This window comes from Phalacrocorax aristotelis, unplaced genomic scaffold, assembly GCF_949628215.1.
Source record: "Phalacrocorax aristotelis unplaced genomic scaffold, bGulAri2.1 scaffold_88, whole genome shotgun sequence".
NCBI lineage: Eukaryota > Metazoa > Chordata > Aves > Suliformes > Phalacrocoracidae > Phalacrocorax > Phalacrocorax aristotelis.
Window position 1 is genome coordinate 66,622 of NW_027441295.1, and position 23,251 is coordinate 89,872.

A 23,251-nucleotide genomic window follows, 5' to 3' on the forward strand; every position below is an offset into this window, starting at 1 on the left:
TCAACTGGGTTTCTGCTCGTTTCCTACCCATAACTCTCTAACTTTGGCCAATACACGACTGCTGAAAGGTTCTCTTGGATCCACATTTCCTGCATTAGCTGGTTTTGTTACTGATGAGAATGGCTTTGGTCTTGCGGCTGTAAAGCACGAGGGAAAAACGATCAGCCTTGTGCAATCAAAGCGATGGTTAGTTGTGCGTTATGTTCCCCCCTGAAAAATTACCTCCTCTTGGTCCGGATGAAGGCAGACGGGAAGGCTTGGCTCTCCCTGCAGCCAGCTGCCTCGGACCTCTAGGAAGGGTCTTGCCGTGTTGGCCTGAGAGAGAATTTCTGGCAACTGCTCTCTGTCTCCAGCGAGGAGCACGATCGTTCTGATGAACAAAAAGCGTAAAGCAAGAAGTTTCACCCGGTATTTTTAGCCAAGCCGAAGGAAGACTGGAATAACAACAGAACCTACAGCTATTACTTAAAATCATTCCCGCACTCTGCAGAACCTGATTCTGACACGCTCGTCAGCACCCACAAGTTTCACGTGGCTGACAAAACAGCAGCCTTTCCCTTGTTTTTCCTGAAACGCCGCTGTCCCAGGTGACTGAATCTCCAGGGCAACGGCGGGTTACTTTGGACAAAAGGAAGTGAGGATTAAAACGAGGAAGAGAAAGCTACCTACACTCCCCATCCCCCTGGATGGAAGCTTTCAAATGCAGGACCTAAACCTTCCAAAGCCACCTGGGTAAGTTTGCTTCCCTGGAGAACTATGGTTCCAGAAAACAGCACATGGATCACAGAACCACAACAGAAGTTCCCATAACACAAAATTTGACCTGCCTATTTTGAGATACAGAAGTTAGGTAAGAATTTTGGTCCTAAAAGTGGTAAAATGAAAGCTGTGGAATTGCAGACCTCACGCTATAACTTGAGGAAATAATAAAAAGAACAACCCGTAATGTAAATGTTGCCTGTGGGTTGGCACCCAGAGCTGCGTGCAAGATACCAGAGATGACACACAACACACTCTTCATTCCACAGTGACCCAAACAACTTCCAATCATCCGAACCCTACATAACGTACGTCGCTGAATATCTGAATGGTAGGAGTGGCTGACAGGAAAGATACTTATTTAATCCTCGGACGCAAACTGTTTGAAGTGGAGTCAACAACAGCCTGGAACACGGAATTTCCAACTGCACGGGGCAGCTTTGGAGTAGTGACACATTTTGTTCAGCTTTTAGGTTCAGCTGTAATGTAAGGTGCAGAGGCTTACTACAAGTATTTCAAAGAAGGGTGTGATAAAGAAAGCAGGATTCTTACTGAGCGCTGTTAAACCGGTTAGTAACCCCTGAGAGAAACTGGCACACTTGGCAGGACTTTTACGCTTACCATGAGATGAACGTTCATCGCCTGGTTCAGCCGTGCTGCTGCCGTACAGTTGGCACGCTGCAGGTGCTGGACTAAAAGAATTTCATGACTCTCTAAAAATTTCTCCAAACACTTCTACGAGAAATAACACATTTTAAAACATATATGATGATCCTGCCTCTTCTCTTGGCAAAGAAGGGATTCAGATTTTCCTCTTGCCCACACTTACTTGTTCAGAGTCTGTGAAAGGCAGCTTCAGGAAGTCTTCCACTAGTCCCATCTCCCGACAGATGTCATACATATCTTTTAATAGCTCTTCCTCCTTTAACTGAGCGGCGTCTTCCTGCAGCAGACCCCAAGCCTCTGCCATGCACCTGTAGTTAATTTTTTGAGATGTAAAGGTGTATTAATAGTATAACTAAAAAGATGCACCACAATTATTGTGCTCAAAGTTTAAAGGAAATTTAGGGGATTGTGATTTCTAGTGTTTGTTCTCCACCTTTCACAGGATTTCAATGCCAAAATGGTGGCATATATTTCTTTACCTGTTGGACAACAGCACAGTGAGGAAAAGCCGCTCTTCACAACTGCTTGAGAACGGTGGCTTCATCACCTGCATGTATCTGAGGGCTCGCCTATGCTGTCCTTGGCACATGAGGGACCCAAGAATTCTCATGTGTTGCCACGACACAGGTTTGGTTGTAGCTGGGTGAAAGAGTAGGGCCAGGGAATTCTGCAGAAGGGGGAGATCAGGTTTACTAAGATCACAGAATCCCAGGTTGGAAGGGACCTCAGCGATCATCTAGCCCAACCTTTCTGGGAAGAGCCCAGTCTAGACAAGATGGCCCAGCACCCTGTCCAGGCGACTCTTGACGGTGTCCAACGTGGCCGAGTCAACCACCTCCCTGGGGAGATTATTCCAATGGTGACTGTCCTCAGTGTGAAAAATTTCCCTCTGGTGGCCAATCGGAATGTCCCTAAGAGCAACTTGTGTCCATTCCCCCTTGTCCTCTCCATGGGACTCTGTGTAAAAAGGGAGTCTCCACCTTCTTTGTAGCTGCCCCTGAAGTCCTGGTACACGGTGATGAGATCCCCTGAGCCTCCTTTTCTCAAGGCTGAACAAACCCAGCTCTCCCAGCCCATCCTCGTATGGCAGCTTCCCAGTCCTCTGATCATCCTGGTGGCCCCTCTCTGGACCCCTTCCAGCCTGGCCACATCCTCTTTGTATAGCGGGGACCGGAACTGGACACACAAGCACACAACAAAACTGTTCAAAAGTTTCTTCAGTAAGGGTGAATGTCCTTGATACCGGACAGGTAAATATAAATTCTTTACTATTTGCAGAAAAAAAAAATCAGTTAGCCATACAGAAAAAAACCAGAGTTTTTTAAAAGGAGTGATTCACACTCGGCTAGGGTAACCAAATCCCCATAGGCAAACATCACTTCTTATAAATACAAGTTATTCTCCCAGACAGGTTGTATTAAAATTGTGACAGGCAAAGAGCAACCCTCAGCATCAGAAGGAACATGAATTAGATTGAAGAGTCACTTTGGCGGTCTTCTGTCTCAAATCTTGCTGCTAGGATGGTCGTTTGACTATTTAAAGTACCCAAACCACTGCTTTTGAGAAAGTGCTCGACTGCTCTGCTGAGAACAACCTGAACAGATGGCTTTGGCAAGTCACACGTCAAGCATTAACGTTGACTTCTTCATTCTCTTAATCCATTTCCTGTCAATGTAATTAAAACCAAACTGCAGATCATCACGTATTCCTGAAGGTGCTGCTGGAGCAGGATTACAAAAAAAGCTTCCCATGTTTTATCACCTGTTATTAGCTAAGCACCAGGTTTTTAAAGTCATTTGCTAGATCATAGCCTTGTACCACAACGTATGCCTAACTAAACTGTCACATGCTTACTTCATAGTCCTTGTGGTCTAGAAGCCAAAATCCTTGAATAAGCTTAACAAGGCCCGAAGGGATGGCAAAGGCAGCTGCGAAGGAGTCGACGGAAGCTTCTGTTTTGTTCGGAAAGGAATGTATGATGTCTAGCAGCAAGTAAATTGTCTGATATCAAGTATCTAATTAAGGCTAATAAATTTGCAAGACCAACAATTTATCACAGGAAATAATATTATTCCTATGATTAATATAATAGGAATAAATAATAAAAGGAAATAAGAATATCATAGTGGTAGGACACAGAAAATACTCATGTATTAGTCCTGCCGTTTTACGCTGTTGCAACCTGAAGATAGTCAGGCCCTAACAACAAAATTGCATTCCGAATAAATAACCAGAAAGACAGACTCTCTGATTTCTCTAAGGCATTCAGAAAGGTTGCCTTTTGATATTTAAACAGTTCCATTGGAAACTCAGGCTCCCTCTTTAGTCACTGGAGCCACCAGCTGGACATTCAAAACACGTGAACGGCCAATGCTTGATTATTAAAGCAAACAAATTCTACAGTTGGTTTCTTCCCTCCTTTCCAGCGTATATGAAACAACTGAAATTAGGGTGTCCTTACAGCACAGCTTAGCTCTGAATGATTAAAACTGGATTTGAACCAGTACCTGGATCATTCATCGGCAGTGTCCTTTTCTCTTTCTGACAGCTGTTTTGGGGGGTCTATTCTCATCAGAGAGCTCCGGGGTGCAACAGCTTTTAAAGCCCCTGCTCTCTAGGCTCCCCCCTCGGGTCAGGCAACAAACAACCAAAGCAACGCAGCGCATTTTGGCAGCTTAAAACTTCAGTTTCTGCCCAATGGCTTTTCTCTTCTCTCTCTCTTTATTATTCTGTGTGCCCGCACTTGTAACAGCACAAAAGCAAGCCCTCTTAGCTGTGCTGGAAAATGGATGATTTCAGCAAAATCAGGTCCTGGTAAACCGCTGTCAGAAATCCTTTTGCTCTGAAGCAGCACATTCTAGTGCATCGCTCGAGGAAGCAGCCGTTTGCTACAGGTATGGGTGCTTCAAAAATGAAAAACAGTTTACATTTTGAGAAAATCTAAGGGAGCTTTCTACTTTTAACATTGCTTAGTAAACCTGTTTTCTGATATCAGAAAAGACTTTGCAACAAAACATTTTAAAAATTCCTAAAAAATCCACAGTACAAACAAATAATCAGTGCTTCCTTCCGTGCCTTCATTCTAAACTACATGTTTTCCCTTGCACTGTGTTTGAAGCATAAATTAGAAAATGCATCGAACGCGTAGGTGACAGACATTTCAGACCCCTGATGCACGTATACTGGAGGTGTGACAGAAATAACTCCAAGGGATACGATTGCATGTTTGTGGCTTTCCTCAACGCCTTCTAGCAAATAGAGCTCCAGCAGTGCCTGGAATGAAAAGGGAAAAGGTTTTTAAAAACTCCTCTCTTTGAGAAATCATTGGCTTTGGGGGAGGGCTGGGCTGGGGCTGGGGTTTGTGGTGGTGGTGGTTGTTTTCAGGGAACACAACACTCACCCGTAAACTAGGAGGTGGGTATTTCCCAGCTCCTCCTTCCTCTCTCCGCCACATCTCCTCAACTTGGTCTCCCAACTGGGAAACCATCCCATCGACCGTCAGGCAGTCAGAGTCCCATTTGCCTCTGGAACAAAACGTAGCAAGGATTTGACAGAGGAAAACACTAATTCCAGCCTCGCGGTGTCACAGATTTCCTCCAGCCAAAACAAAACCAGCAAAAGCTCCCACGAGCCCAAGAAAGGAACAAACAGACACAGGCATGATCGTGACTTGAAATAGACTGGAAAGAAATTTCTGAGTCAGATGAAAGGTGTTCATTAGATCATAGTGAGCTATTAAAGGAGTTCCAAATAGGAATCCTAGAAGCTCCCTTATTAAGGGGAAAGTTGCAGTTTTCAGTTTTTCTTTTTTGTCGCATTACTTGTAATACAAAGGCAGTGTGAGCAAAGCTACCCCAAATCTCACGCCTCCAGCGGGACTGTTCCCACACACAGCGGTGAGACCACAGCACGGAAATGTCCGGCTTTGTTCTCAGCACCTCGCTTCTGTTACTGAAAAACAGTCACGGTCACAAAGCTGAGCCCACAGCTGAATTCTGGTATCGCCTTAAGCAGCACGTTTGTGCCTCTGCACATGCCATCACAGTGACGGAGGGCTGGCCTGTTAAACACTGCATTCCTCAGAAGCCCATCGCAGGCTCCTGCGGGCTGCGACGCCAGCCTTTCATTTCCCGAGGAGGACGAGCAGAAGCAGCACGCTGGAGGTGGTGCTTCTAAGGAGCCCGTGAGCCTGTACGAGAGTTACCTCAGAAGGAACCTCAGGAAGAGGAGCTTGAAAGCCAACGCCTGACATAGAGCAGCTTCCACCTGGACTCCTCCTGCAGCACCTTGTTCACGGTGCCACAGCCTGAGCTTCTTTAGGACTTGCTTTAGTTACAGTACAGGTGCCAAATTAAAATCTGCTCTCACCTAACCCAAGGCACATCACCTGTATGCCAGGGAGCCAGTCCAGGAAAGGGAGTTCCCGTGAGGAAGGCACTTTTATCCAGTCGCCAGGAGAGCGCTGGCTGTGCCAGCTGCGTGGACCTCTGCCCATCTCCTTAAATGACACGAGGAGCTTGGGAGTAGGAGATTTGGGCCAATCCCCTTATTGCCATCTACTACTCATCAAGGAGAGAGATTATTTTTGGTTTTTAAAACATGCTTTCTTCTGTGTCCAGAACAATTGCTCTGCAAAGGCCGTGCCTTGCTGACCTGGCCATGACTGACCCTGTCCTCATCACATGCCCTTTTCCAGTAGTCACAAATCACACAGAATAGCCAGTGAATTACGTGCGCTTCAAAGAAACGATGATACCAACAAAGGGCACTAAGCAGAGGTATATATCAACGTTTTAACCCAGGAAAGTAACCTCTGTGTTCTGCAGAACACGCGCATCACTGAAGTCAAGGCTGTTGCCGGCAAATGCATGAAGCGTAGCAAATGCAGCTGTTGATGGAAAAGCCACTCGCTGCCGCTTCTGAATTTGCAGTGGAACTGTTGTAGAGCTTTCCTGCACGTCTTACCTTGATAAACGCTCCAGTTTCTGTCGATGACCCGCGTAGTAGCTCTGAATCAGAGGATAATAGTAGAAAGGTCTAGAGAAACTCATATCATCACCTACAGGCAATAAATAAGATGTAAGTTAAAGAAGTCATATCATATTTTCAACCTACAGTTTTTGACTAAAAAAGACACAACACAGAAGCTGAGCATCAAAATCACAGGCCAGCCTCCGACTTTGAAAGAAGCCAATCCTCCTTCTGCCTTTGCTAAAAGAGACCGAAGACACAGGAGTCAATTCCTTCTTGTCCCAAGCGCCATTTCAAGTTTACAGCTGAGGTCGCATCCAGAACATGTAGTGTCAGCTGAGGTTCACTATAAAGAAAAACCCCAATTCTCAAAGGGAATGGGTGTTTAAACATGTCACGTGAGCATGCGTAAGGCAATTAAGGCTGACAATAGAATTTATAACCCATCCAAATGATGACCTATTTCCAAGGTGTATTTTTTCCACAAACAATCAGTAAAAAGATCAAAACATGCAGGCCATGCTTTTACTGTAAAATCAAGCATTCCAGTGTCGGTGCTTTAAGAGTTACTTGTTTAAAATCTCAAGTATTTCAAGCTGTGGGCACGAGCAACTCCTTCACTCAGAGGCTTAGTGCTGTTTCTGAGAAACATCCCGGAAAGAAACTTGGCATCATTCTACACGACGTAGTTGAAAAAAACCCAGTAAAACCTCCATTTCAGCAGCATAACTTCAGCATCTGCTGTCACTGAACCGGCACGGCTTGGTATTGATGAAGCACTGACAGAACCACGGCTAAGCAGGTGTTCATAGGAGCCACTTACTGCTACAAATGCAGGACAGTTTATGCTTACCTGAGCCCTCGGGCAGGAGACGGGACCAACAGAACCAGAGGACCACTCGTGCATACAAAGCTGTGAGGCTGGTTTCTGCCAGCTTCTTTGTCAAGTCTGCAAAACAGGTAAAAAAAGCTCAAGAGGACTGTTGGTATGCAATTTCTTTTGTTTTGTTTTGTTTTGTTTTTTAATAAAACTCCCCTCATTGCACTAAAGCGAAAGTAGAAAAATAACAGGCTAGAAATCTTTGCCTTTGCATTTTTTTCACTCCGTAACACGTCCTTCTCTGAAGAAAAAACCCACAATCACAAGCAACCCCTACAGAGACGCAGATTCACTAAAGGTTACATAAAAAAAAGTAGTCTGAACAGTTAAATCCACTCATGGATAAGACATCTGTTTTTCACAGAGCAGAGATTTTTCCTCTAGCAAAGGGATATTCTCTTTTCTCCTCAATATGCCAGGAACAATTGGTAATAGAAACAGCTACAGAAATTCATGCAACTCACTTCACACGTCACTCATTCGTGCTTCCTTTCCTTTTTTAGTAATTTCCAATCCAATATTTGCATGCAATTACGCACTGCTAGCTGACAATCAAAGGGAGTATTTGTCACAGTGCCACATCCCGCTGCTGTAATTTCAAGCCGGGTGCTTGCACAGCTCCTTGCTGAACGCAGCCTCCCCACCCACTCGCACCAGCCCCACAACAAACTCTTGCCCTGAACTCAACGCGCGTTAAGTGGCAGCCCCAACCCCTCCCATTTAAGCCCCTTCTCCCCGCTACATCTGACTTGCTGCCCATCAGCAAAACCAACAGCAGCTCCTCTTTCCACAATTACAGCCCCAGCATCATCCCAAATCTTAATAAAACATACCACCGAGTTAGAAATACTGTGACAAACCTTCTCCAGCCAGCTCGTGGGCTGCTGTTAGAAAGCAGTTTAAGACTCTGCTAAGGTTGCTCAAGACCAACTGGCAGCGCTGAAGAGCCTGTAACCTCTGCGGGTCAGTGGAGCTGCAGGAGCTGTCAAACAGCACAACACCTTTTCAAGAGCAAGTATGAAAGCGTTAGCCTGCAGAGCAAGTTCAGAGTCACAAAGCGCACTTCCAGATCTGCGGGCAAGACCATCTACCAGCAGATCACTGAATGAGCTCAGCTGGAAAGAATGACTCTAGGTTTGCAGCATGGCTGCACTAGTACTCACAGATTTGGTCAAATGCGCCTTTTGTATAGATCACTTTGCTCCATGTCCAGTCAAGGGCAAACTCTACATTAGCAGCAGAACTTGGCTGCTCTCTAAAAAGAGAGAACAACAAAGAAATGAATCAAGAATTCCAGACTAAAAAAATATGCAACACAAAAACCACATAAGAAGTGTTACCTTTAGATGTCCAAAGCTTAATGCAGCCGCTCAGAAGCCCTACAGAACCTGTCTGGGCAGCAGCTGACAAGACCGCCTCTAACTGCTCCTCCTAAACGTAGCAGACAAAAGAAAAGGAGAATCCCACCTGCTTTCAACATCCCAACCACCAACAATAAGTGCTTGTTTCTAACTGTGCCCTCACTCGGGCATCACAGGCTGGGCTGCTTGTTGCTGGGAGGAGCACAGGAAACTTTCCCTCTGACATGACAACTTACCAAAGGCTAATTCTAACCTCCTGCACAGAACCTAATGCTTTGAGGAACTGACGGGGGGAAGGTTGTTCTGAGGGAACGATGCTTCCTTTTCTCCAGTCTGCCCTCCTTTTCCCAGCTCATCAGGGATCAAAACCCAAACTCAGGACCATGCAGGCAGTTGCACTCATTGATGAGAGAGAAGGAACAGCTTTCCCCGACTTTCTCTTCCTGCTCCTAGAGCAGCGCTGTCTTCCTTTCTAGACATTCAGGCCCTGATCGTGCTTCAACGGGAGGCAACGGTGGGTTTACACGCCCAAGAGGGGACCTCAGACATCACCATTTGCATAAAACTGGCAGGGTACAATTGCAGTTACGCGTGTGGATGGGCAGGAGGAGCATAAAATGGCCTCTGACACTGAAAGCAGTGCCATGGAAAGCTTAGGAAAGGTCCATCTCTTGACATTCTCAATAAAGACACAGTAAAAGCTCACCTCCTTCTGGAAGCCGCTGCACGTCATATGAACAACTCCAGAGCTCAGCAAGCACCTGCCATCTGCAGAGACAACGAACGCTGGTCAACATTCCATACTCTCACCGTGATGGAAGCACCAGTTTACATTTTTGTCATAGCAGCCCCTGGAAAGGTACAACTGAGTACCCGTTCTCCTCCTCAGAGCACTTAAAACCTTTTTTTAGAAAAATAATGGCTGAGTGTAGAAATTTTACCTCCGGGGCTATCGAGGTGCTGCGCTTTGAGCTTCAGCCCAGAGTCATTTCATGTGATCACCAGCACCACGTCATGGGCTGCGTTACAGAAGCACCCAGCCCCCAGACTCAGCCGACTGTCAGAATGGTGTCACAATAGCACACGCTTTGTCAGTACAATGTGATCAGAGTTGGGCGGGGGGGTGAGCTGGGGTGTTTTGGTTTGGTTGGGTTTGGGTTTTGCGTGACAGCCAATGAACAGGGGAACCAATAATGGCATCTGAGCTCGGTTTAAGCTTATCACTATTCCAAGCAGTGAAATACCTACCAAAATTATAGGTGCTTGGGTGAAAACACAGCTCAGGGTGTGGATAAGAAGGAGGAACTCTCCAGCTTAGGCTGCGCTCCTGCACCACAACATCCAGAAGGAGGTTTGGAGCAGTCGTGCTTGTCACAGCGTCCAGTGACCACAGTGCAAAATAGGGGCATCCCTGAAGGGATTCTTCTGGCCTGAAAGAAAACAAGTGCAGAAGCTAAACGCCGACTTTCCAATGAATTATGGGGAGGGGTACTGAAAACAACTCCATCAAAATCTACCTTAGTGAGCGTGGCATTTGAGCCTGATACCAGCAAGTAATGTCAAATACACCCAAATAAGTAGATGGTTTTCCCTGGCTGCGTGTATTCACTTGCCAGCTGAAGACTGAGACACTGGCGTCAGGAGATATGACTGTAAAAGACAAGACATTGTGTCTTATTGGGAGAAAATACAATATACCTGACATTTTCAAAACACCCCTTTCTATTTTAGCTTCATTCTGCTACATCACTCATGAAACGCAACACTTCAGTAAGAATAATTTTAAACATTTACACCGTAGCAAACACCTCTGTGATAGGTTTCAGTCATACTGCCCCCCTTTTCGAGTTCCAATTGTCTCCATCCTAAGCCAAATCAAATACACAATTATCAGCTAATCAGGTTTTCCATACAGTAAGAGTGGATCAAGATGGTTAGCAAAAAAACCCCCACAAGAATCCCAAAACAAAAAAAGACCCTAGGAAAACATACCTCGCTACTTTTAGAAAGCATACAAATACTTGTCGTATACACTTGATCACTCAGCTGGCATTATTAATTTCCAGATTTGACTTAATTACAAGTTTTTCGAATAGCTCCTTTCCAGCACAGTCAGAATGAAAGAACACAATTATCAGACAAAACAAATACAAAACCCCAAACCCAACAAACAGGAAATTGGAACAAAGAGTTTAACATCAAACATTGACCATGTTACACTCGGGTTCTCTCAAGAAGTGGGACGGTCTGTCTCCTCTGGGGAAGGCATGCTCTAGATGTGAGCAAAGTGGGTGGTGCATCCTTTACCCTGACAGAGCAGGGAACCAGGAGACAGGTCGTTTGGCAAAATGGGTCTCTGTTCTCTGCTGAATTCATCAGTGCTGCTTAGGGAGCCTCCCACGCTTTACTGTGTTTCATCGTGAACTTCTGTGCCCTTTCGCTTGTGTGAGCCGCTGAAACTGCCTTTGAAGATATCAATTAGTTCCATAAATCAGAAGCCAGCTGCATTTCTAACCTCAATCCACATCCAACGGTAGCTCATGTGGGCCTACAACCTGAATAGTTTCTGGACAAAAGCTAATTAGGGTCCATCAGAAAAATTACAAGTATTTTTCCATGCCTCACACTTCATAAAAAGGGGCTTTTTTGTTGGTTTTGTTGGGTTTGGTTTGGTTTTTTTTGGGGGGTGCGTGTGTTGTTTGGTTTTGACAAGTTTTTAGAAGGCCCTCTCCCCAGAATCATGACACAAGTGGAGAAAATCCAAAGGTGTTTTTATTAGGTTTTGACACCCTGTTGTTAGAGGGTGGCACCACAAAAGAGGTGGAAGCTGCCTCTTCAGGACTAAGTCAAAGCTAATAAACACAACTAGCCTAGAAAGTCATGCCAGTGCCTCCTTTGTGACCTCAGGCATAAGTTAAGGCCAGTAAGAAGAGAGGGAAGGGCATTCACACACCCAGACAAAAGGCTGTGGCAGTTATCTTTCTGTATATCAGTATCTTTCTGTATATCAGTATCTTTCTCGTAGTGAGGGGCCCAAAACTGAACACAGGATTCGAGGTGCAGCCTCACCACCGCCGAGTAGAGGGGGACGATCACTGCCCTACTCCTGCTGGCCACACTATCTCTCATACAAGCCAGGATGCTGTTGGCCTTCCTGGCCACCCAGGCACACTGCCGGCACATCCAGATGGTTGGGGAAGGTATCAAACAGATCTGGCCCCAGGACCGAGCCGTGGGGAACACCACTTGTGACCGGCCGCCAGCTGGAGGCAGATGCAGGCATAGGTTTGAAGAGGGGAAAAAAGAAAGTTCAGGGAACATTCCTAAGCAATGGAGGGGATGATCTTGCTGTTCAAAGACGAGAGCTGGAGGAATAAAATCACTGACAAGTGTTATAGAGGTGACCCCACCATACATCGCTACAGCATGTCAGCAAGCATTGAAGGAAAAAATAGGGTTTATCTTAGCAAGTCCCACAGAACCCAAGCACCCAGTTTTTCCTTTGAAATAAGCCCAAGAAGTTAGTCTATATAGATTTTTAAGACCTTCAGACTGTGGGTATAGAACAGCATTCATTGCTTGGACTCCAAAACCATTTCGTTTAGAATCACCAAACAGGGACATCAGGAACAAACCTTCATCAACGCTGCCTTCTCTGGCTGCGTGGGTGGGAAAGGTTTCTACAGCCCGACAGCTGAGTAACTTGGCCTTGCTGCCCTGCCCTCTCAAGGGAAAGGCTCCACCCGTCAGATCCAAACTGTACTTTTCAACACAGGATGCCAAACGCTGTGGAAAAAATCACAGGTGAGAGAAAGGTCATTTTCAGATAAAAGCAGACATTATACCTAAGGATGAAAGAATGTCTATATCTAATATAACCTGCATATTGTACTGTATCACTCCCAGGCGCTTAATCTGATGGCAAAGAGAAACTACACCTGACACGCAAGAGAACTAAGTGTCAAACCGTAATGGGTAAGTTTGGCCGTAAAAGCTTTGCACATTTTCAGAACTGAGCATTTCCCTCGCATTATTGGTTCTGAATGTGTTTTGCAGAATTCCTTGCAACATCCAGATCTCTTCACAAACCTACATATTTATCTAGAAAGAGAGATCTGAAATAATGCAATACATAGGCATGCAAAGCGCTTTGCTCCGTGACTTGATTACGGAACTGATGAAGTTAGAGAAGTCACGGCATTCCAGCAGCCAAAGCTCTCTTGCGAGGCATTATCTATAGGCACACACCGCTAGAGTGAAAGCACATCCCTCGGGAGCAGCCATGAGAACGTCTTACTGATTCACAGCCTTCTCTCAAACCACATAAGCTCCTGCCAGCTCCTCCTCTCACCTCGTCAGAGATAATGGGTGAACTATCCCTCCATCTTCCATTAACTACACCACAGCTTTCTCAGGCCACAAACACAACAGCCTTATTTTATCACTTTGTGTCCCTTTTTTAAAGACTGTCAGCTGGAGGTTCTAGTAGAGCCATATTTAAAAGCTGCTGAAACACTTCAGCCTTCTGAGCTGAAAACTGACACTCCTCACATCGTATTCAGGAAAATAAGATGACCGAGGCAAGGAATCACCAAAGAGTAAAAGGTCCCGCAGTGTAACATTGAAGTATGGAGACAGAACAAAGTAGCCACCAGAGGAAGGGCTACAGACAACTGGGGTTTTTTACCAAAGAAGGACACAGGACAAGGTCTTGTCTTTGCCACAGCTAAGGCTGTAGCTACAAACAGTTTTTAAGAGAGGGTAAAAGAAAGCAGAAGTTCAAAACTGAAACTGGGGAAAAATTAACGAAACTGTCTCCTATCAACTTGCCACAGCGCTTAGAGCACCACAAGAGATGCACAAGTGAACTGCAATGAAAGCCCTTTTGTACGTGAACAACCCCATCAGGGTGCTCTGTTCCTCCACAGCACTGGATATTTATGTCATTAAAAACTGCACATCAACAAAGAGGAAGAGAAGACATCCATGTTTAGAACACACTGAATCACCTGAAGGTACTTATACTTTGGCATCGTGAGAGAGAATGTGTTTTAAAGAAACACCACCTTTCCCCAACTCCTCACCTTTACCTGGTCAAAAGCAATATTTACCGATGAGGAAGGAGCTCTCCTCTACATAAGGAAAAAAGTCAAAATGTAAGGTCATTCAAAAAATCAAAATGCACAGTCCCTATCAAAACAGAGCACCACGATACAAGAACCACCCGTTTCATTCCGGACCTAGTGAGCATACGCAAGAGAAAGTAACAAAATCAGAGGAAAGAATTGCTCTGAATTAAGGTTACTTTCCCCTCAAAGAGATTTTGCCAGGGTTTCAAGCATATAAATATTACCCCTGCCAACTGCACTGATACTCCCTTAGAGAAAAGGACTCTTTCCATCTGTTCACGGATGTGCAAGTCTTACCTCATACAGGACTTGTCCCGATGGCAAGCGTCTTCTGGCAGCAAACACTAACTGCAACAGGTGTAAACTCAGAGCATCGCCTTCACTGAAAAGGTATAAATTATGACATTTGGTTACAAAGCTGCTTTATAGTCCTCATTATCCTTTCCTTGGATCTAGGCTGAGGTTTCCTGAAGAGCACTGTCTCGCTGAAAAGAAAAACAGCCCTTCCCAAAGCATGACAATTGGTCACATTTAGCCGCTAAAACACAACGGAGGACATTTGGACACTAACAGCTTCTGGGGCAAAGGCTAACCACACAGTCTGAAAGCTTTAACATGTTATGTGGACTAAAAATGGTTGGGAATAGCTCTTCACAGTGAAGAGTTCTCAAGCAAAACTGCTTTACAGTCAAAGTGAAAAAGATTGCCGCTCTACGAGCAGCCGAGCTGAGTAAATAGCTTGCTGATGCTGAGAGGGGCAGATCTTTCCACCCTTCCCTTCCCACCAGAGCTCCAGTCCCTCTCCTGCACACACGGCACCTTCCACACCCTCGTTTCAGTCATTAGCCCAGCAGGAAACCACCGACTTGGCTGCTGAACACCTTCCCTGCCAGGCGAGCTGAGCTGGCTCACCAAGGCTCAAGCTGGCACCCGGGAACCGGCCATGCTGTCACCTCCTCCTTTAGGGGCAGCAGGCTGGTGGATCGGCACCGTTAGTGCTCTGGAGCTGCAGCCTCCACTGCTTTTCATGGTATTTTTTTAATACCATGGTATTGAAAGAATAAGGAATAAAGAATTAAGAGAATGTTTCTTGTGTCATCAAGAAACAAAGGCAGCCATTTAAGAATGCAAACACAAAAATACAGCCACTGTCACTTTGCCACCTTGCAGCAGGGAGGAACTAGTAGGTCCCTCTTCATCTCTGCTAAATCCTGTAAAATTGCACCGTAAGCTCAACACCTTCCACACCTGAGAGAATCTCCTGCACAGCTAAATAATCACAACAAATATACGTGTGTCAACTGTATGTGAACAGATAGATATAAAAAGTTAATTCAATGGCTTAGAGTAAGTTTTTATTCACCTTTCTTGTGTCGACTGAACAGCCCACAAGTAGCAACAATTGCGAGGGTCATTCTCAGGCTCTTGAATAATGGCGTAGACAGGAATCCTTCCTCCTTCAAGCTGACAGTGGTGCCTAGAGGGTTAAAAAAAAAAAAGACAGAAAAAGAAACAAGATGAGCCTAGTGGCCCCGACTGCTTGTTAGGGTGGAAGCATCTTCCGAGCAAAGAGCACCCGACATGCTTCTCCTCCCATTCCACCCCTGAAAAAGGTCACTTTGAAGTAACAGACTTCCTCCTCGAGCAAAGCCTTGAGAGCCCTGCACCTCCAGGCGTGACCAAGTGCAAAGGCCGACTTACTCCCGCTGCAGAGTTTTCACATCCCACAGTGACAGGCAGCCGTCGGAAAAACCCACGGCGAGCTGGTTGCTTCTGCTGATGTAGCGCAGGGTCGATATTGCTGTTCCTGAAGGGCTTTGCAGTTGAAAGCAGAGATGTCTCCCTTCTCTGGTCACCATTTCTCTTCTTAGTGGAACTCCAGCAGCAATTCTGGTGACAACTACTAGAGCTACACGCACAAAACCACACAATAAAGGAATGCATTATGCCATTCAGGTTGCATTTGAAACACTGACGTGACAACATGTATAAACTAATTCTACCGTCCCAGGCAAAATACCCATTGATGCAACACTTAGTTTGCTCTTTCCATTTTGTACATATTCGGAGAACATAAGAACTCTCTGTCTGGACAGGTATTCTCAGTCGTATTTCAAAACCAGGTAAAAGTGTAGCCTTCATAGACAAATTCTTCCTGGACTCTGCACATCAGGAGTTTGGGCCTCATGATGAAGCTCCTTGAAGTGACATCAACTCTTGAAGCCACTGGTGTAAGAGCCAAAACAGAGTATGCACTCCAAATACACAAATTAGAGGTTTCTTTCATCCAAATGGATGGGGTTTGATAAGTTGGATTTAGATTAAAAAAAAAAAACAAACAAAACTAAAATTTGCCCCAAGCCAATGAACAGAAGCAGAAGAACATTCCCAAGAAATAGGGCACGTCCGATACACCTTCCTATCCGGCAGCTGCACCGACTCGGATGGTCAGATTCCTACTCCTCACTGGCAAGAATCACAGTGACAGAGGGACCCTGGTGGGAGGGGGTATTTGTAACCTTAGAAGGAGTACGAAGCCACTCCCATTTTTAATCCATTCAGGACCAGACAGTGTCAAACTGCTACCTGTAATCAGCAGTCATAAATGTCTGCACAGCAGAATCTTCAAAGTGGGATGCATGTTGTTGATTTAAAAGACACAAGTTTTCTTACTTTTCAATTCAAGTTTAGAAACTGCAGCTTACCCGATGGCTCATTTTCCCTCTGGCTGCAAGATGGATCATCCAAACCAAGGTCCACCACAAGTAGATGACCAACATCTGTTGCCACCGCTGCCGCTCCACAGAACCGCTGCAGAGCCCGGTGTAGGTGCCAAGGCCTCACGCTGGCTCCTCCGGGACTAGTTATGGGCTCTATAGCAGTTACCTACAGGAAAACTACAAGTTAATATTTAAGCTGTTTGACAAGCTAAATAGAAATCACTGAAAATTGAAGCCAGAATTAGGAATATAAGACTTAAAAACACAGCATTGTTTCCAATTATATCAAGAAGAAAGAAAGGAAAAAAAAAGCCCTCTACAAACATCCGTTACTGCCTTGCGTTTACTAGAATTCCTGCAGTTATTTCACTGAGTTCACATCGACTGCAATGGCGCACTCTATTATTACAGCTTACCAATTTCCATTTCCTGCAGTTTTCAAAGCCTTTTTGTGCAAGTGGAGAATTAGGTAACTACGTGCTCTACCATAAAACCAGAAAACTTGTTTTACTATCAGTAAACTCAAAGGATAATGGTACTGTGAAGCCCACCATTTTACATCATGCCGCTCTCGACTGGACACTCTGCAGTGACAGCATGATGACGCAATAGAGAAAACAGACTTCCTAACAAAGAGACGCTCCAAAGCTGCTCCTGAAACAGCGTTATGCAGCACCTGACAGCGTTTCCCCCATTAAAAAGCACCTACCCTTCCTGGCAGAACAACTGCTGTAACCATGCTCGATGTCCCCGGGTCATACAGGCAGAGGACACTTCCCTCTGCTTCTCTCAAGCCAACCAGCAGCCCCGTTCCCGTCTGCCAGGAGACCTCCTTCACCACGCGGATGGTGGGAGGCTGCTCACGGGCTCCACTGAAACGGTGTGCAGAGAGCCGCTCCCCCGTCACAGCGCTCACGACCTCCAGCTGAGGGCCACACGCCAGCCAGGCCAGGCCACCTCTCCCTGGAAGAGCAGGGAAAGCTGGCTAAAGCCAACTCCCAAGAGACGATTGAAAACAACTGGAAAATCACAGTCACTGCCCCTTTGCTTCAACAGAGGTGCCTCACAGAGGGAGACAGACTTACCGAATTCTGGTCAGTCATTGAAAATCACCCACTGAACCCTCAAGCAATACATCTTCAAATGAACCACCTTATGATTTTGCATTTGTACTTGTCATTCCTGCACTGAAGGGTTCTGCTTGTTTGGGATAAAGATTACAATATATTGATCTCTTGTCTTTATACCATATTCAGCTTGGTTTTGCCAGAATTCATCTAAACACCTATGGGAATACAACTCCTAAAGCATACTTCAAATAGATCAAATCTCAGCCAATTCTTTTCTACTTTACTAACTTTCCTTGACACAAGCCTACTTTGGGCAGGGATTTGGACTTCAACAAGAAACTACCTCAAAATAGGCACTGAGGGAGCCAATTTCAACTTTCACACACGCTGATCACAGATAATTTAGCGCATTTAGTTTCACTGAACTACTTCCAACACAAAGGGAGTATTAACTCAGTTACTGCACTTACAGTCACGTAGAGGGATTCTACATGGTCTCAGCAGATGCCCGGACACCCAGGCAGGCCCCCGGCTCTACATTCAGATCACCTACAAAGTCAGCTACCTCATCTGCTCAGCCACTCTCAGCACCTCTCCCGGGACACTCCTCTGCATCCTATTAAATGCTCTGCAAACCTGGCTGCAGCGCCTACCAGGGCTTTCCTCTTCCTCCTGTTTGTATTCAGGCTAGCAACAAAAAAGCAGGGCCCTTTGCTGCTGTAACACTGGGGGGGAACTCTTTCTGCAGGCGATGTTATGATGGTACCAATAAATACAGCCCAAAACAACACTAGGACTTTTTTGAAAACTGCCCTTCATTCAATTAGCAAGTGAGGAGGGCTCACTGACTTGCGCCTGTTATTTTAATGGCTCAAGATTGGCGCAGGCTGTTGTCATTTCAAAGTTTAACTCTGCTAATGTTTTAATGTTAACATTTGTCATCGTTTTTTTCATAGCTCATCCTTTCTGTTCTCTCAAAACCTGATGCACCTGAGCAGCACCAACCTGACACAGCTGATACTGTGACCCTGTGCTTCAGGTCACCTCCAATTTCAAGGCCCAGTTGCAAGGAAAACGCTCACCTCTGCAAAACTGCCCGCGCAGCACAGCACCTCGGGTGGTCTCATCTTCCCCAAGAGCCTGAATGGTCACCTCGGGAAACTGCAGCAGGCTGCTCGTTACCTGAGCTGCGAGGTCTCGTATTCTTCACTCTAAATAAAGACAAAAATGCAAAAAGATACTTCTGACAGCCATAGACATTTTTGAGATTGACCGATGTTTCATCAGGTTGCCGTGAATAATCTCCCATCCACCTCCTGTAGCTCTTCTCCTGAACAAAATGGCACTGAGGGCAGATTTGGATCTCACAGCAGAGCAAAAGGAGAATCCTTTGCTTTTCTGATGCCTACGAGGTCACCAACAAAAAGGGACGCAGGGGTATTGACAAGATAAATAACAGGGAAAAAAGCCCAGGACACTGAAGTCAAGTCTACTCACACAGGTTAGTACGATGCGATCTGAGAAAAATCATCTTTTCAAAAGCTTCTCAGTAATAGGGAGAAGTTTCCATTTGTCCCTTTCCTTGATTTCATACTTTATTCTTAATGGTCCATTGACTTCTAGTAGATTTCATGCATCGTTTATGTCTTGTTCACTTTTGGCATGTGTATTTTGAACAACGTTCGTAAGGACCTTCATTCTCTAAACTCTTCCACAAAACGTACTCTTGATATTTTCACGTTACAAGCAATACAGACTTTCATAGCTCATCAGTTACACAGCAGTTTTCCATACACTTATGATGGAACGTAACACAGCATGGATTTTTTTTCTACACTTAAAGCCTCATATTCCTTATCCCAGTCCTTTCCTTCCTATTGCCTGCCCTCATCACACCTCTGCAGGATTTCACAAACATTTCTAGGCCTTTCAGACACTTCCCACACTTCTGGAGGTGCTCCACAAAGAGTTCATGGTTCTGTACATCAAGAGAGATTTTGTTGTGGAAAAACTGAAAAGCTGAAGGGATTTACAAGGTTAAACAGGTGCCTTAATAAGAGATACACTCTGGTTTCTCTTCAGGTCTTATCAATCTTTCTCTATTCCCGACACGTGGAAAGACAAACTCCTTCAGGTAACTGTGCTTTGCAAGGTCTGAAATGGTTCCTGAAAACGCCTCCCGAAGGCAAGGCAGATTTAATCACCCCGTTCAAATGGCACTGCTTTCTTCACGGCGTCTCAAAAGGGAGACATGAAACGCAGCTCGCTGTGCCTGGGTGTCCCACCTGCTGGCCAAGGCAGGCGTCAGCGCGAGCCCTTACCCCGTGCTACGGAGCAGTACAGCCAGCGCTTACACGGGCTCACACGGCGTGTTGCGGTGTCTGTGCCGTACGTGTTCTCCTGCAAACAAAGGGCTACGATCGCTCCTGCCAGCGCGCACTGGGAACCTGTGTCCCTCCCAGCACAGGAGGTCACAGCTCGCTCTGAAGCCCGGGCTCGGGGAGCAACACAAGGGCATTCAAGGGAAGCGCTGACAAGGAAATACAAGTTATACAGATGGGCCTGCTGTGGAGAGAGGTTATGCTCTGAAGGCCGGGCAGTGGAATCTGCTGCACTTCAAGCCATAGGCACTGCAACTGCTTGGGAATATGTTCCAGTACCTTCTGCCAGCATGAAAAGCACGAGCGCGTGACACACGGGACGCGGCCGTCAGGGTCCTGCACTAGGCACAGGGCAACATTTTGATGGAAGTGCTTCATGATCACTCATAGAATATATTCTACTAGTAGCAAGGTAGTTGTAAGAAAAAGAGTGAGCAAGTCTCTTCCAGCAGGGCAGGTAAGAGCAGTCAAGAAACCTTCTCACCTGCTGCTCTCCATGAGCCGCCCTGAGTCACCCTGCCTTTGCCGCTGCCTCCCGCGACAGGCCAAGAGCACAGAACTTTGTGTAGACAAATTGGAAGTAAAATTTCAAGGATTTAAACTAACTGGGGAGATTGGAGCTTAAGAGCAAACCACTCACCTCCCCAAACTCCCCACCAAACCAGAAATAATTCTTCTCTGGTGGAAAGCTCAAGGCTTGACACAGTACCACTCGGTCATTTCTTTCCCACTCATAGCAAAACACCTGCATTCAGTCCAAAACCAAAACCAAAAGTTTTCTTCTAAAAAGCCACTGCGTAACAGATATGGTCTGTATCAGAATTCTACAGTCAGTCAGGCTTATTGCGCCGATGCTCCACAAGCTCCCCATGATGCACAGATCTACAGCAAAAGGTGAGAAGACACAATTTAAGCTCTCTATCCCAACAGCCCTGATCCCGCATCTGATGCAGACCACAGATTTCATCCCTTTAAATGAGAAACAAACAAAGCCAAGACACATCAGCATTTGAAACTGGAGCCACTTTACCCAGCTGCCTCCTATGGTTATTCTCCAACACGACTACTCTTGCATGCAGGAGCTGCAGTCCCTCTCTAACGTGGCTAAGCTAGCAAAAGCTCCTCAAGTCACTCCTGAAAGTGTGCTCTGTTGCACGCTGCTTGGCGTACCTGGACAGACGGGCGCAGGCGCCGAGTGTCTCAGGGCAGAGCGCACACGCAGCCGTCCCGACAGAGGCAGAGCCCAGGGAAGACAACGTTCCCAGTGCTCCCACAGCGCTGGCCCCTCGCAGCACCAGTTCCAGAGTCACGGAGTCACAAGGGAGAGAAAGGCCTTCCGGAATCCCTGGGGGCAGCTGGTCCAGCCCCTGCGCAGGCAGGGTCACCCAGAGCAGGCTGCCCAGGGCCAGGGCCCGGCGCCTGCTGAACCCCCAGTGCTCAAACACACCCCTTGCAAACAGCCGCCCGACGAGGGGAGCTGCGGAAACGTTGGCAGCACACGCGACAGGCCCAGGGGTTTGGGGACTCGCTCCGACCAACTGAAGTATTCTCTCCCCCACGCAAGTAAAACACCACCCCACCAGCAAAGGCTTGTCACCATTCTTCCTCCAAAGCTCCGTCCGACGGCTCACTAGGCAGAAGCCACAAAGTTAAGGGAAGCCTGATTAAGTTCGTTTCACTGCCTTAAACCAGCAAACCCCAGGCATGTGGATGCAGGAAAACGAGCTGAAGCAGGCAGGGAATGAGGAGCCGCCCTCAGCAGAGCAGGACACGGCACCGTGTGCCCAAACGCAGGTGACAGCTGCCAGCCAAGGCTGACACAACCATCCCGACTAATGGGCATAAGGTGGCACTTGAACCACCGCGCTCAGCCCCACACCCCAGACGGGGGGTCAGCGGTGCCGACAGGATTAAGTCCTGACTGACTCCCGACAACAGACGCTGACACTGACTGATGCCAGCCAGCTGAGTCCGGGCAGGTGATGCTGGCCGACTGACGCTGGCCGACTCACTCTGGCCAACTGACGCACGGCTCGGGTCCTCCTTCTGCCATCGCACCTGGGCATCACCCCTGATGGAGCTGGGCGGGCAGAGGGGTCCCTGGCGCTGCCACTCATACCTGTCGGGCAGAGCTCGGGAAGCTGGAGAGGCCCCTGACTAGTAGAGGCGCTACTTAGCGACACGGAGCCTCTACTTAACAGCAGCTGAAACATCAGTGTGCCCTCAGCACTATGCCAGCGACACTGAAGGACATTAACTCTATCCCAGCTACAACCAGCACAGCTCTGAAGTTTTTAACCACCTCTCCCATGGAGAAGAGTGTGGATGAAATGCCCAGCTCCCCGTTGGCTGCAGACCACAGGAAGGCACCAGAGATGGCTCTATAATTTTGTGTGAGGGAAAGGGCTGGGGACAAACCAAACGCGTTCGATATCTAATACTGTAATCACCTGCGCAGTTAGGCTCTCTTCCCAAACTCCTCCTTCCACCTGCCAAGAGGCTTTAACTACATATGTAAAAAGGGAAAAAAGCTTTCTGCCTTTTTTTCCCTTTCTGTGAGAAAAGTCCTTTCCTATTCAGGCTCTGCTTCAGTCTTAAATAGAACTGGTGACAAAGTAATTCCCTGATCTCCTCTTTCTGCTTTCAGAAGATCAGGTGTGATGTTTTGAATTAACAACCATGGGGGTCACACTTACATTCGTCACAAGGACTCTTTCCACAGCAGGCACTAACAGCGGCATTGGACATTGTATCTTCACAAATGAGACACAACAACTCATCTGGAATAGGATCATCAGAGGAGGATGAGGAGGAAGAAGAGGACGATGGCTCCCCTGGCAAAAAGGGAGGCTTTTCCTTCTTTCCTCGCACAGAAGCTTCCCTGGAGGGGGAGAGGGCCTGGTGGGAGAGAAAAGTTTAAAGATGGGTCAAAGAAAACTTTTCCAAGCTTTGGATTTTATCAAAGGAAGAGAATAGGTGGAATTCTTCTCACTCCACATTAGCCCTCTAACACACAGGCCTTTAGTTTAAACTACTCTTCTAGAGCCACAAAACCAGACGAGGGAGGGGGGAACAATTTTCCTTCTGCAGAACTCTCCCTTTCGTTTGATCAACCAAGAAATTAGATCAGACTAGAAAAATAACTTTTTGACAGCTAGAAATCAGGTGAAATCAATCCCACCTCTCCTTTGCCAGACGGCAAATGTAACTTGCAGGCGCAGCACCAAGTTAGTCTCCGATCAAGTTAGTCTCTGAGTAATTGCATTTTAGAAATGGAAGGAGTCTGTGTTACAGCTTCTCCAGAAGGAGATCCA

At 46.5% G+C, this 23,251-nt stretch overlaps 1 protein-coding gene across 1 annotated transcript; it reads right to left on the reverse strand.

The window, feature by feature from the left end:
* LOC142051299 (protein ELYS-like) lies at positions 1–20,435 on the reverse strand. Its single transcript, XM_075080440.1, has 24 exons — positions 20,422–20,435; positions 18,639–18,760; positions 17,196–17,449; positions 16,472–16,652; positions 15,468–15,675; positions 15,130–15,243; positions 14,064–14,148; positions 12,273–12,423; positions 10,155–10,287; positions 9,886–10,067; positions 9,344–9,405; positions 8,617–8,701; positions 8,440–8,529; positions 8,137–8,277; positions 7,250–7,354; positions 6,391–6,484; positions 4,826–4,949; positions 4,642–4,698; positions 3,280–3,426; positions 1,905–2,092; positions 1,589–1,733; positions 1,381–1,494; positions 223–370; positions 1–137 (listed from the first exon to the last, which is right to left on the reverse strand). Exons 1-24 carry the CDS (start codon positions 20,433–20,435, stop codon positions 1–3), a joined length of 3,081 nt encoding a protein of 1,026 aa, XP_074936541.1.
* Positions 20,436–23,251: the final 2,816 nt, after the last annotated feature.

Coding starts and splice junctions, on each gene's coding strand:
- LOC142051299 (XM_075080440.1), bottom strand. Junction 8,278..8,439: donor AGGCGCATTTGACCAAATCT/GTGAGTACTAGT, acceptor GCTCTTGAAAAG/GTGTTGTGCTGTTTGACAGC. Junction 4,950..6,390: donor AAACTGGAGCGTTTATCAAG/GTAAGACGTGCA, acceptor GTTTTGTTCCAG/AGGCAAATGGGACTCTGACT.